At 45.8% G+C, this 14,785-nt stretch overlaps 1 protein-coding gene across 1 annotated transcript; it reads right to left on the minus strand.

Moving 5' to 3' along the window:
• Positions 1 to 223: 223 nt before the first annotated feature.
• Positions 224 to 6,117, minus strand: LOC106748774 (DNA replication licensing factor MCM4). The gene is made up of 8 exons (XM_014627633.1): positions 5,656 to 6,117; positions 5,224 to 5,543; positions 4,259 to 5,151; positions 3,188 to 3,510; positions 2,342 to 2,619; positions 1,255 to 1,655; positions 928 to 1,138; positions 224 to 778 (listed from the first exon to the last, which is right to left on the minus strand). The coding sequence occupies exons 1-8, from the start codon at positions 5,810 to 5,812 to the stop codon at positions 683 to 685; spliced, it is 2,679 nt and encodes an 892-aa protein (XP_014483119.1). The 5' UTR covers positions 5,813 to 6,117; the 3' UTR covers positions 224 to 682.
• Positions 6,118 to 14,785: the final 8,668 nt, after the last annotated feature.

Consider the following 14,785-nt stretch of genomic DNA (forward strand, 5'->3'; position numbering starts at 1 on the left):
CACTGACGACACGCTATTCTCTTCGTATTTCTGGCACATGTGGATCTTGCATAAATGTAAGCATATAAATGTGATGTAAATGTGAGTGCGATGGATTTTCGGATGCGCTACTCTGTTTTACTTCACTTAACGGTGAACTCATGATGAACGAGATAAAGTGGTATAGAGCAGGGATAAATGTATGGAAACTGAAAGAAGAAGAGATTTAAAGAGGAAACGACAATTGAGTGTAAAAACATGTTACAAATTATTTATTTAAAAAAATACAAATTAATATATTCCTCCGATGATTCTGACCACTGGCAAGCTAATACTTATTCTCGACACCAAAAGATTCTGCGACGGATAGCAGATCTTTTCACACGGTAACAAAATATTATATCGTAAAAAAGTGGATCCAATGTCAAATGCTAAAAATATTTAGCGTATGAAGAAGCGCGTGTCAGTCGGATTTTGAATGTACTTTATACGTTGCGCTGCTAAACACAAAAATTGCATTCTGGAAACTGGTTTAAGGATAAAAGTAACATTCGCAATATCCTATCTAAATCGAATTTCTTTATAACTGTCGGTTACTAAAACCTCTGTTTTACCGTTGCACGCGTAATTTGTGCCAGCAAATTTCGGAATGACTTTAAAATTCGATGGAAAGGCGCACAATTCGAACAAAACGTGGACAATTTTAACAAACACGAATAGTATTTTTGCCGGTTACGACCACAACACCATTATCCTGCAGCTCTTTCAGAGCATCTTCGAACATTTCACGCGTCACCAACTAAAATGAATGATTAAACAATTCCGATAACGAAAATTAAAGGTAAAAATAAATCACAACAAGTAATACGTAACAAACGATAGTAATAAATTAAATTAATTTAACGCGATAAACGAAATGGCAGAGAAATGGAAGCAAAGTAAACTCACCACGCTGGACGATTCCTTCAACTCCGTGAAAATCTTTTGATAATTTAGACTCGATGACTTATCCTTGTTCTTAATGAGTTTCTTTAGCGCCTCGACCAGTTCCTGCCTGCGTTTTCTCGCCGCTAAGGACATGCCGGTCGTAAGAATGCTGATGTCGATCTTGCCGCTCAGCGGGTCGATAGCGGATTGCTTCAACGCCTCTCGATGTAACCTGGTGATGCAAGATGGCGCACATTACACGAATGTTAAGGCGTACTGAACTTCGCGATTTGCGTTGTAAACGGGCGAGATCTCGCTTTCCAACGCTTATCCATGCTGCCCGCTCACCTCCACGCTTCTTCAACGTCCACGATCTCCACCACGTTGCTGAATCGCATCTTGGCGTGCGCCTCGGCGAGCCGTATCAGCGACTCCAGTTGTCTCGGGTAAGCCGTGATCTGCCCATAACCACTTCCCACCTTGCGCATATCCACGTAGGCTTGGATCAACCTTTGTTGACAATCCTCGTTGAGTACGGGATTCACGTGCTCCTTGGCGTAAACAATGTAATCGCGCAGGATGCTCATGTCCACGATGTCATCTTCCTCCTCCAGGTCGGATTTGTAATAAAGCGACACCAGGTGCCTGGCGAGCTTCCTGTCGAACACTTCATCCTGCGGGTCCAGCATGAGGAAGATCAAATCGAAACGCGACATTAGCGTGTGCGGTAGCATGACATTCTCTATCACCTAAAACGAACAAATGGGGAACAAATGTGGATGGGTGAAAGTGTTATGTGTCATCAGTTTTTGTAACCAAAAGTTATCGAACATTTAAAAAAATGACAAAAAGGCTGTACGACTCTCGCTTGATGCGAGTAACGATAGCAAGAAAAGAGAAATGAATATGAAATGTATCCGTTATTGTATTTGACGAATGACTAGTTTAATTTTTCTCATATATTGTTCGATTTCACGAATATTCTCATCGAAAGGTCTAAGTTTCTCCTCAATTAAATGGTAAATTCACACGGATATTTTATTTATACTTCAAAATACATTTAAATGTCCATTTTATTATTATTTTATCAGATAGTTTTTTTAAACTTCTACCTTATATACAAATATGTTAAATCAGAAAAAACGCGTTGTATTATGAAATTTCTATACACACTTGCACGAGTACGAGCTTATAATTATCTCGAAAACGAAGGTCGAAATCCCCGTTTTCCCGTTACTTAGTTCAATTAATTTCCCTTGTAGGTTCCGTCGTAGCTCGTTTACATTATAAGTTTATTTTGTATTTAGTCAAACGTTCGAGCCTCCTTAAGTTCTCTCGTTGGACCGTCGGCTGTGTTTGGAACTGCATCGAAGGAAAGAGTATGCAGCCGTTTCGAATTATTTCTTAACGTACCGATCCTGTCGCGGATACCCACCGTCTTGTTTTTATTCCACTGCGACTCGCAGGGGTTGGCCGCCGCCAGGATGCTCGTTCTCGCGTTCAACTGACAGATGATGCCCGCCTTAGCGATGCTCAGCGTCTGTTGCTCCATAACTTCGTGCAGCACCGAGCGCGTGCTGTCATTCATCTTGTCGAACTCGTCGATGCAACAAATGCCGTTGTCGGCGAGCACCAAGGCGCCAGTTTGCAATACCAATTGACGCGTTTCCGGATCCTTCGTTACGAAAGCGGTCAAACCGACGGCACTGGAGCCTGAGCAAATAGGTGCGCGTGAATTACAAAGGATGCCATATCAGTGGCCTGGCTTCCAAGTTAGCGTCGCATCCTTCACTCGTGCATTTCCTTCCGACCTTTCGCGATCGTTCCATCTCTTTCAGGACGAGGAACAGAATAAGAATACTCTCCCCATGGAAAGGTATTTAATCTGATATTTTAAGCTCATATCCGTGGACATGAAATATCAGATGAAATATCGCCATTGCGAGAGAATGACTCTCACTAAGGTCTAATTAATCTAATTAATCAACGACCTACGGAATCGACCGATCGCGTTGATCGGTTCAGTCAATGCCGATGTGATTGGTCAATTCCGTTGATTCAATCGACTAGGCGAGATTTAAACCGTGATGGCAGAAACAGGCATTACTGCCCCTCGTTCTGAAGAAGCGAACTGAGATGTTCATGAAGAACATCAGAAACATATGCGTGAAAAACGGCGACCCGGAAATTAGATCGAGCATTTCTCCACACATTTTAGGAGGCCTAAAACATCAGAATGGCAGATCGGATTTCGAGCTCGTCAACACTAACGGTTATTTACCTTTCCCGCTGCTGTACTGTGAGCGCGGCACCAAGTTGAACACGAACTGCAGCAGCTGCGATTTACTCGTGCCCGGGTCTCCGCACAGCAGTATGTTGATTTCGGAACGGAAGTGCTTCTTGCTCGACTCGCTCTGTTTCTTCTTCGTGCCGCCGAATAGTTGCAGCAATATCCCCTTCTTCACGTCCTCGTTCTCGTAGATGCTGGGAGCGATGTGGCGCGCCAAGCGCTCGTACACGTCCTCCTTCTGCGACAACAGCTTCAGCAGTTCCACTCGTTCCGGCGGGAACGTGTGTTCCTTACCCTCCGTTTGATCGTATAGCCTGCGTGGGAGGGAAATGTGATTGAAAGCCAGCAAAACGCGTTACCCACACGATTCCGTAATATTCAGAAGCACCACACAACGTGTGAAATTACACGGGGGGAAATATTTCAGTTCAGGTGCAGAAGCTGAGTAAGAATTCAACTAAACTCGGAGTGGCGAGAAACGATATTTCTTATCGTGGATCGGAAATACCAACGAAGAAAAACAACTGCGTTAATGCGACTGAACTTCGTTGGCTGGGGAGCGGACGAAAAACTTGGTTGTAGGATGAGAAAGATTTCTGCAGGAGGTTTCCACTCAGTCAATTACTCTCAGCTGTCTCATGATTCTAACAAACACGAATACTTTCGCCAGTTACGACTACAATATCATTATCTCACAACTCTTTCAGCACATTTCGCGCGTCACGGACGAGAAACGATGGTCAAACCAGGTATTAGAAAGATTAAACGAAATTTTGATAACGCAAATCGGAAAGAATTCCTAATAGCTTTCAGTTGCCTCGACTTTGACGCGGCCGAATGTTCGCGCAAATCTTTTCAGTCGCAACCGAGATATCGGTTCGTGTCAGCGAATTTTCATCCGGCCCCTATTCAGTTGCGGGAAGCGCCATTCTTCCCGTACAACCGTGTTGAAACTCTATTGAGAAAACTGAGAAGGATCGGCCGAATAGGAAGCTTCTGCGGGAATCCCGCTGTTCCTGCGAGTTCCCGAGTCTAATTGCTCTCCTTCGTTGCGCTGCTCACCGCTTCGAATCCTGCTTCCTGAAGTGGACGACGTCGACGTGCGTCCTGTAGATAGCTCGCACGTTGGTCTGCCGTGGATTGACGCGCAGCGGCAGGGCACGGTATATACCGGTGACGGAGACCCGGTCGCCCGGCGACACGGCGTCGACGAGATTGTTGTGGGCGAACAGCACCACCGTGTGAGGCGTCTGACCGGCCGGCATGTCGTCCGGCGACTCCTGCAGCTTGATCATCTGCTTGTCGGAGAAGTGGCTGCGGTTGTGTATCAGGCTGAAGCAGTAATTGTTGTTGCAGTGCGTGCAAACCGTGGGCTCGGCGATGTGGCCCCGATCGATCTCCACGGTGGTCGTGAACGAGCAGACGATGCACTTGAAGAACGCCTCACGCATCTCCGGCATGATGTTCGACGTGCGAATTACCATGCCCGTGATCGTGATCAGCTGATCAATGTCCTCCGGGTTCAGTAGGCGCATGCTCCTCGTCCTCGTCACGTTGAACGGCCGCACTTGGATCTGATGATCCAGCACCGCCGCGGGATACTTCTCGAAGAACATCTCGTTCGCGGTCATGTCGAAGGCCGGTATCACCTCCTGCGGGTAGCAGACCAGTCGTGTGTACAGCTGCTCGTCGAAGGCCTCGAGATGGGCGCAGTTCACGTTCAGGAAGGGCTCCTCCAGCGTGTGTATCTCTTCCAGCTTCTGCAGGTACAGCGGATCCATCAGGTTCATGTTCTCCGGCAATTCGTCGTTCTCCGCTTCCGGGTCGATGAACCGCAGGATGAATCGCTTGAATTGAGCTTTGCACTGATCCACCACGACGTTCGTGCCCCAAATAACCAACTGCGGGCCGCTTTCGCTCTCCGACGTTCGCGGAGCGTTCGGTTCCTCCGGTATCTGTCGACAGAGTTAACAGGTCGAGTCCGGCGCAGCATCCGTGTCGCAAAATCGCTGGGTGCTTCAACTCACCGGCTCAGCCAAGTTGACCTGTCGAATACGCTTGTCGGACTGAATGTCCGGTCTCTGCCTCAGAGGTGTACCCCTGATACCGCTTCTGGGAGTACGAACCGATGCCAGGGAGCTGGGTGTTCCGTAATTCAACGGAGACGACAGCTCTATCTCGCTCATGCCAGCGGCGAGGGGACTGGTCTGCGTCAGTCCAATCGGAGAAGACAGTGGCACGGAGGAATGACCCTCTGACGAAGGCGCGATAGTTTCCTGTGTACGACGATTGCCCCATCTCAACGGAGTCTCCACTGGGTTGTTGCCCGATCGTCTCTGAGGCGTGCCTGTCCAGAGCAGATTAATTAGCAAATACTCTCTCTTTTCCGCATTGTCAATAGTTTAAACGCAGCATATTTTGCTTCCGATGAAAGAGTTCCGCAGGAAACACGCTTTCACCTTGTCTGGTAGACACGGAGCTTGTGGAAGGGGTCCCAGCAATCGAGCGGGTCCTGTTGGAAGTCGGGGTCCGAAGCTGTCGTCTCGGTGTACCGTTCACCGGTTGATTTTCATCCTGCGGTGTAGGAGTCCTCGGTGCTCTCATGGGACTCGACATTGTTAGCGAACGATATCAGAGCTCGTCTCTCGGGAAGAAAACGTGCGAAACCGTACTCGGCAGAGGTTAACGTACGCGACGAGACCGCCGCTCGCAATTTCCCGCGAAAACGCGGGATCGATGCCGTCGGACGAAGAGAGGCAATCTGTCCTCACGTAGGAATATTTTGCCCAATGAATTTTAATAGATACGAAATTGTGCGGGACAAAATATGATATTATTTCTGTGTACTTTGCAAGAAAAATGGTTAATTTGAAACTGTTATTTTTAATTAGTATAGCGGAATATTGCGGGGACCCTATGTATAAAAGCGGAAAACGGAAAGAGTACAGAGCACGTGATATCGTTTAAACACTTTATGAATTGACGATAATCAAGAATTAAACCACCACCAAGGACGCTTTAAATACATTGTGTATTAGACACGTATATTTATTGTGCGCTATTGAGTTATAATAGATAAAAATGAAGACAAAAAGTCTGAACTGTCTAAACTCAGCTGCACACGATGCTTGTTTTCGTGCTGGATTGCTTGCTAGTGAGAAATACTGCGTTCTGACTGGCGCGTTTCCAAAAATAGATGACAGTACACCAATCAAAACGCAGTATTTCCATCCAGCAAACAATCCAGCGCGAAAACAAGCATCGTGTGTCGCCGGCTTAAGAGGATACCTCACCTATCGATGGATGATACTACTTGGAAAATAAAGTCGTGGCTGACTCGTATTAAGTTGTACTACGACCTCGATTCTTCGGTAAAGAAAGTGTGGATGCGTAGCAGGGACTTCGTAACTATTGGGTTGAGTAAAAAGTAGTTTCGTATTTTGCGAGCAGATGGCGCCGGGAGGCAGCTCTGCTTTATCTACTGCTTACTACCAGCACGAGTTCTGATTGGCTGTTGCTTTTCCGTCAAGGTGTGAATTCTCTCTTATTGCTTACGGAAATCCATGTGTGAAGGTTTCTAGAGGCCTGTTTATAGACCACGTCGGGAAGGTCCTGTTAGCGGAAGAGACGATGCGTTCGCCATCTGCCATCTCGAAGTGTTCTCGATTGCCGACCGGGGATCTCAGTCGCTTCACTACTATCCTGACCCGACCCGATACCGGCACATCAGGGAGTGGTGTGTTCGCTGTCTCCGTCAAGGAGTGCAATTTTAAGGTTAAATTTGAATTTAGTCACGCTTAGATACTACGTGCCAGCCTAATCGATTTTTCACTAACGCAGCGATTTTTTCACTATTCGAATATTTAGATCCATCATATTGGGTCCACCATTTTGAAATTTACAATTCTGACTTCAGATTCGAGAAGAACAAAGAAATCCGAAGTTCCAAGTTTCATGAAAATCGATTAAGTAATTAAGAAAATAAAAGAGATGACTCAAATATGCGTCACCTGAAAGAGTTAACGACCCATAGAATTATACTTGTTTATGTGATAAATGCTGATTTATTTTGAGCAATTAAAAATTTCTCTCACACATTTTCGAACATTATGTTAATTCAGGCGCAACGAAATTTTATTCATCTTTCGCGGCTTAAAACGCGAAAGAAACCAGTTACGACGTATCTCAGTTTTTATCGTAAAAAGTTTATTATCCTAAAAACCTCTCGGCCGAAACGGCCGGACCATTTTCAATACAGGTTTCTAGATCGCGCGGTTCGTCGAAATATCCTATTCTCCTCGAGATGAACCTACGTTTACGACGCACATTTTATAAAAGCACCGCCATACGCGTTCCTTGTCCATCCAGCGAAATCCATCGGGTTTACGGTAATCTTCTACATCGTTTTCATACATTGCGTGAGTCATACATTTATTCGCCAGCAACATATAAACAGGCAGGTCTTTGCGAAGGGCAAAGGTGCTCACGAAGTAAAGCCAGGATGAGGGAACTCGACTCTTCTCGCCGGGATAAAGAATTCCCGTCTCCCACGATGTTTCGTGTTTACGTGTTTTCTCTAAAAGGCGGCGACTTCTTTTAGAACTCGCGCGAAATGCGCATTTGGAGGAATTAACGCTTGCGAAGGGTATATCTCGAAAAGAATAAAAAAACAAGAGAAATTCGCGCCATCACGCGCATCTTGGAAAATCGCGGATAATTCGACGAATTATCACCCGTGCGAATAATGTTGATCACAATTAAATTCGTAATTATCCTTGAGAGAACAATATTGGCGCAATTATCATTGACCCCATTGTTTATTCCATTATTACCAGTCCGCGTGGAACGCCTCGAGTTCCGCGGTAAACCGTGCGCCGGGCGAGGGAGAGCAAATTTGCACGTAATAAATGGCCGGATTTTTTCTACGAAAATTGTCCTCCGTGTTTCGCGTAAATCGGGAAGTAGCTCGTGGACTTTCCGCGGCGCGAGGGTCCACAACGGATAAAGCCAACGCGATTATAAAGGAAAAGTCCTGGGGATATACTCGCGGTTTACGGAGCCGGAACGAAAGTCGACTTTATATCGCTTCTGCCGCCACCCGGTGCATGTAGGGTGGGCACAATTCAATTTGAGAGCTCGCATCAACTTCCCCTCGCTGTTTACATTTTTAATTCAATATTCTTCGGCGTTTTGCCTGTTGTTCGCTACGTCCTCTTATAAGAGATCCGTCAAAATTCGTCGAGTCGAGTGCAGGAGCGAAACAATGGGCTCGCAACCGTGTGTAATAACGCCGCGACATTAGTTGAATGCTAGCGAGACTCGTGGAAGTGTGTTGTGAAAATTTCACACGAGGGCCAAAATTTCGATTCGGGCACTCGGAATGACCGAGTGAATATTTTCACTCGAAATTGAAGAGAAATTCCGATGCGCTTCACGGACGCAGAAACACATTCACTCGAATCGATTGAAACATCCGCTCATATGGGATCAAAATACATTTTAAGCTAGAGTGAAGCGTTCACTCTTGCGATTTCGAGTGGCAGTGTTTTCACTATCGCTTCGAGTGAAGATATTGCCGTTTTTCATTCGTTTTGAGTGAGATTCCGCTTTAAAGAATTTGGAGACTAATATTTCAATTTATTCAATATTTTCAATAGTCCGCACTCGTCGTTCTCACGGACCTTCACATTATATATTTCCTTGAACGCTTAGAAGAAAAAAAAAATGGAAAAATTATAAATTGTTCGCCGTTATTTCCACCTTTTCGTCCCTTGGTTTTGATATTCCTTCGGCTTACAAAGGCGCCAGCTCTCTCTCTCTTTCTCTCTCTCTTTAGAGAGAAGCTAACGACAGAGAGCTAATGATAACCCCAGCTAGGAGAAAGATAAAGAGAAGTGTTCCCGATGCAAGACGCAATTTGTTTATGCAACACAAGAGAAGGAAATCGTGGGGATGGTGCAACACTCTCCGACGTGCCGTTTCCACCGTGATAAAACGCCCGACGCGAACCGCAAATCGTGAGTGCGCGAGCCGGTAAAATCCGTTCGAATTTGAATGGAAATTAAAATGGCGATTTAAAGCCGGCGTGAGAAACACGCTCGATTTATAAATTACAGTATTCAACGTGGTTTAATAAAATATACGGCACCTCTGTTTTCTGCGTTAACTAACCCGCGGTGTGAACATGTTCGTTGTTTTTTTCTCTTTTCCCACCAGCGGATTATCAAACCGACGCGCTATATTCGATATATTTTTAAGCAATTCCTGGCGAACCTGATGACGTGTCATTATGTGAATTAGAAATTGTTCGGTGTAATTTCGTCAACTACTTTAGAAAGTTACCTCCTGCTCGACTTAACGTTTTACTCAGCGTCGTCGAAGAGATCTTTTCCCGAGCCTGCTATTAAAGTAACACTTATTTATCTTTAAAGACTCTCCTCTAAAATTTTTAAAGAGACTCACCCATATACACAACAAATTTCCCCATCAGTGCCCTATATTTGTATGTATGTCGACGAAATTACATGGTGAGTGCGACGTTCATTTTGACCCTCGGAGCGTGTTGAAGGGCAGAGCGGTGATGGCGGTTTATATCAGCCCGAAAGGACGTTTCACGCGACGCTGAATTATGCAGGCGTTTCTACACGGCGTCGTTATCGGCGAAAATCGGGTCACCGATGGTCCGGGAGGATACCGCAAGGATGAGAGGGGCGGAGAAGGCGACACGTACAAATGCGCCCTTAATATTAACCCCTTCGAACGCGCAAGAGCTACGGGCTCCGCGTGTGCCCTTTTGAATCTCTGAGGGAATCTTCGTACCGAAGGTCCTCGCCGGAAATGCACAGAAGTTCGTTGTCGCGCACTGAAAAATGTATATTCGCAGAATGTGGGATACGTTGGATATTCTTTCTCGCCCGCGAAAGGACGCGCGAATCCTGAATCTCCGAGAGTGAACGGAGAGAGAGAGAGAGAGAGAGAGAGAAGAGGAAAAGAAATTTTTCGCGAAAAGAAATGTTTTAATCTATTAATTGTTGCGGAGGCTTGTGTCTTATTAATGTAGCCTGTCCGATGGGCAAGCGGGCGCTCCTTAAAGGACAGTTCTTATCAATACGCCATTATGCGCGACGGTTCTCTCGTAATGACTTCTCTCATCTTCTTTCGGAATCGTTAAAAAAAAACTGTGCAATTCGCTCCTGCGTTTGTGTTTCGAGTTCTACTAATTGACGACAAAGACGAGCTCCTTGGCATTGGCGTATCGTTACGGCGAAAAGGATAAATATGAAAATAGTTCGTCTGCAATTGAGGCACGTCCCGAGTTCGTTATTACGGGTTTCTATTTAACTTTCCAGTTGCCTGCCTCGTCCTTCGGGAACGAATCTTCTCCGCCGAGGACGATCAGAATATTCGTGATTTGTACGTGCATGAGACAGAAATGTATTCGCTGTTTGTGTTGCAATCGTCTTAGGGAAAAGAGTTCCTTTCTCTTTCTTTCTCTCTCTCACTCTCTCTCTCTCACTCTCTCTCTCTTTCATGAGAAGTTGCTTCGTTCGTGTCTAATTTAACGTTAAAAATCAGCTTCTCTTGAATCGAGATGTTACTTTGACGCTCTTAAGGATAGTTTGTGCCTACATAGATAGTCTATAGACTAATAAAAGCTTACTTTGACGATACTGAAACTTGTTGACTTCTCTCTTGAACCATTAATTCTACAGATTTAATCTTAATGTCGTTTTGACCAATCTATTTTGTCGCGAAAACTATGAAAACGGAAATTCAAGGCATCATCAGGGTAATGATGAATTATATTATTTGAATTGAAATCTGTTTTTCAACATATTTTTGTGCAATTTTAGTTCTTACTGTGTTGTAGAATTAAATATTTAGAATTAAACATTTAAATTCTTACTGTGTTGTAGAATTAAATATTTAACATAGGGCCAAAATTTCGACTCGAGCTGCAGGGTAAATAAAGTGAATCCGATTTCAGACAGAGACAGCTTATTGGCAGATCGGACGTATCCGTCCCAGAGTATTTGCCAAAGAACGCGTAAACCAGCACACATCGCTTCAATAGTACGCGTATATACGTTTCAACAATAGGCTAATTACTACGTCGGTTATAAATTATCCAGAACCTATTTCTTACGCGGTTCCGTTGCGGCTGCGGCGGTAATTTTGACGCTTATCATTATGTGCGAAACGTTGCAGCGAGTACAGCGTGTTAAAACCGGTTTCGCGGGGTAATTTGGACTGTAAACTCTGGATGCTTCATCGGATATCCACGTGGATAAATTACAGGTTAAATTACATAATCGAGTCGGAGGGATATCCCTGCCGTGAGAAGCCGGAAAATAGTATCCGATATCAAAGTGTTCGTACAGCTACAGAATCAGAATAGCTACGGAATACAGCTGCAGAATCGGCCGGGTCTCTTCTCATTCCCATAATAATTCCAAGTATTTTGATATTGCACGAAACTAATAAGACCGTTTGCATTTTTAACCGATTTATTGCACGTAGTTACCATTTCTCTCTCTCTCTCTCCCTCTTTCTCAGTTGTCCACAGTGTTGCACCACAATATCGCACAAAGCTTTTCAAGCGTAGAATAGCCTCGAGTAAGAATATGGATATTTCGGAGTTCTTAGTAATGAGTCTAGCTCCTTATTTAATAAAAAAAATGGCAGAACTAAGGATTGTTAAATAAATAAAATCATGTACAAAGAGAACAAAATCAATTGAGACGCTTATTGTGTCTTCTCCTAGTTAGTATTGTATCCTAATAATGAAGAAAAACGATATATTAGAAGAGATTTTATGCAGATATTACCAATACATTATGTACATATATAATACGCCCTGTGTGTGTTTGTGTAAATCCAGTACACTCGGCATGATATTACGTGCTGTTTGATCATTATTTTGTACGTGCGTCCATGTTTATACGCGCACAATGTGTACGCGCACTCGTATACAAATAAATTAAATTTATCTCGGCTCAAATACTGGATCATCTTAAGAATATCTTATGTTAACGCGCGTATGACAATCATAATTATCTTCGGTCAATTCTATGGATCATTTTTCTCTTTAGATTAAAATAATAACCCTCTCTGCACTGTGCAACATGATATACAATTTCGACAGCGAGTCGATCAATTAATTCAACAACATATGCATACATGTCGAATGTAATTTAAAAAGCATATACCACCCATACAGCACGAAATCTCTATAAGATAATAATTTTGATCAAATTATAATTTTGATCAAATTATTATCTTATAGAGATTTAGTGCTGTATGGTATATGCTTTTTAAATGACATTCGATATATATATATATATGCATATATTGTTGGATTAATTGATCGATTCGCTGTCGAAATTGTATATTACGTTGCACAGCGCTGGAGAGGATTATAGTAGCGTTAGATAAATAACTCTCTCTCTCTCTCTCTTTCTCTTTCATGCGTTTTCCTCATTCCTCGCAGTGGAATCACCCCGGCGCGACGAAACACCAGACGAAACACTAGCCATGAAGTAGCGACGATATTAGCGATTATAACGGCGCTGTCGTATTCGGCCTTAAATCAACCTGAGCCATGCCACGTGGCGGAAGGCAAACGCCGGGCATCCTTCTCGCCCGAGCCGAACGGAAATTCCCTTACGGCGCGTACTCAAGGATTAGCCGCAGCTCTTAATTCTCAAGCAACTTTCCCTGCAGTCGTGCGAGTCGTCTCGCGGTCGTACACCATCGATTGCCGGTTTCGTTCCCTCTCGATTTTTTCGGCGCGCGCGAACGCGCCCTGACCTCCGTTCGTCCGCCCCGTGTTCCTCCCGAGCGTACGCGCGCGGGAGACGCGCGGACGACGCGTACAGCGCGCGCTGCTGCGCGCCGCGGCGGAGATATGCGAGCCGCGCTACTCGACAAGACAAACGTTTTTATTACGAAAAATCAGGAGGCGAGACGAAATCTAGGGCTGCGCGCGTGCGTCCCGCGGACTGTCTTTCTCTCTCTCTCTCTCTGTCGGAGTACCGGGGGGAATCCCCTCGTCATGGAGAGAAGGAAAGCACGAGAGAGCGATCGAGGGGAGAGAGTTCACTCCCGTTCACCCCCGTTGCGCGTTCTCCAAGCGTGCACCAGCGTAGAACGCGCGACCAGCTAGCCAATCCCCACTATCTTTCCCTACACATCCCGCCGTCAGCGCCGCTCGTGGCGAAAATCTCATGCTCGGTCCTCTCCGTCGCTCCTCGTGCTCTTCGCCTCGGCCCCCGCTTCCCATCCGGCCGCCCGTGTGAGGGGGTGGATGGGGTGTTGTCGGAAGGGTGGAGGTGTCGGGCGCCAGTAGCTGCATGGACGTTGAGCTCGTGTACACCGGCGTCAATCGCGAGCGGTCTTTTTTTCCGATTCCTCCTCGAGCGTCCTCAGCTGTCTCGCTTTCTCGCGGCCCCATCACGCGATCGAGGAATCCCCATGGTAAACGTGTTTACCTGATTTTTTCCTCCCCTCTCCTCGCCTTACGGCGGAGACGTGCATGCGGACTACGTAGTCGGCACCGGGGGTGCTCGTTCTCGCGTGTGTTTCTTTTCCACGGGAACCTGCGTGCTACGTGAGAGCAGCGAGTGAGTAGGAGAATGTAAACCCGTGTGTTCTGTCTTGTGCAATCTCAGGGGATACTGGAAGAAACTGTGTCTTCCTTGGAGGATGTATACGGCCATGGCGAACGGAGTCTCGTGACGGATGTTCGCGGGGGGTAAGTGGAGGGTCTCGATCTCGATCAAAAGTGCGCGCCTCGCGCCGCCATCTGCGAAAAACGCGAGGATCTCGCGACACGCAAATCGCGATGCACACTTCGTCCCCCGTTGTGTTTGCGCCTACGCCGATATCATCCGGTTATTTCGACCGCGCGAATACACCCGTGCAGCCTTTAGCCTGGAAATTGATACGGCAACGGTGTATTTACCCAATGGGTCGTCCGGAAATTTTAGGTTTCAAGCAAACTCGCTCGTCAGTTTGATAGTCAGGGAGTGCTCCGCGCACTTGGTTAGAAGTTTGATGGCTGGATGACGACTAAATCGAATTATCGTGGTTACGGTCGTTTTGGGAAACGGTGGCGCGAATTTAATCGCGAGTTCAAGTTGCAAGCTGGAAAAAAAAAACGAGAGCGACGCGAATCTCGTCGGCGGGCTTTTCGCCGCGGGCGAGGTATGAATTTAATCGCGCGAGCGAACGAGCGAGAGAGAGAGAGAGAGAGTTGGAGTGCGAATCGAAAGAGGGCGGGCGTAGATCTAATTGCAGAGCTTCGGCCGAGCGAAAAGAAGTAAAATCGCCGCTTCACGCGGAAATCTAAAGAGTGTTGTAAATTTAATCGTAATAGGGTAGTTAGCCGTGGGGCAGTCGGCGGGGAATTGTGTCGGCGCAATAATTCAGCCTAGAATTTACCGTATCCACTTAGACACGCTTGACTTCATCCCTCTCGTGTAAAGTGGCGCGAGCACTATTATGCGGCAGCTCCCATGGTTCCCGTTACATCTGTAATGAATCGAGTGGGCGAAATGTTCATCCGTTTTGTTGAAACTAACAACGACG

The sequence above is a fragment of the Dinoponera quadriceps genome, unplaced genomic scaffold (assembly GCF_001313825.1).
Source record: "Dinoponera quadriceps isolate SergipeBrazil2010 unplaced genomic scaffold, ASM131382v1 scaffold3164, whole genome shotgun sequence".
In the NCBI taxonomy this organism is placed as follows: domain Eukaryota; kingdom Metazoa; phylum Arthropoda; class Insecta; order Hymenoptera; family Formicidae; genus Dinoponera; species Dinoponera quadriceps.

Bases quoted from the DNA above. Each gene is read 5' to 3' on its own strand.
- LOC106748774 (XM_014627633.1), bottom strand. From the start codon at position 5,812: ATGTCGAGTCCCATGAGAGCACCGAGGACTCCTACACCGCAGGATGAA. The intron at 2,620-3,187 runs GTAAATAACCGT...CTATTTGCTCAG, and splicing joins ACAGTACAGCAGCGGGAAAG to GCTCCAGTGCCGTCGGTTTG. The intron at 779-927 runs GTGAGTTTACTT...CATTCATTTTAG, and splicing joins TGAAGGAATCGTCCAGCGTG to TTGGTGACGCGTGAAATGTT.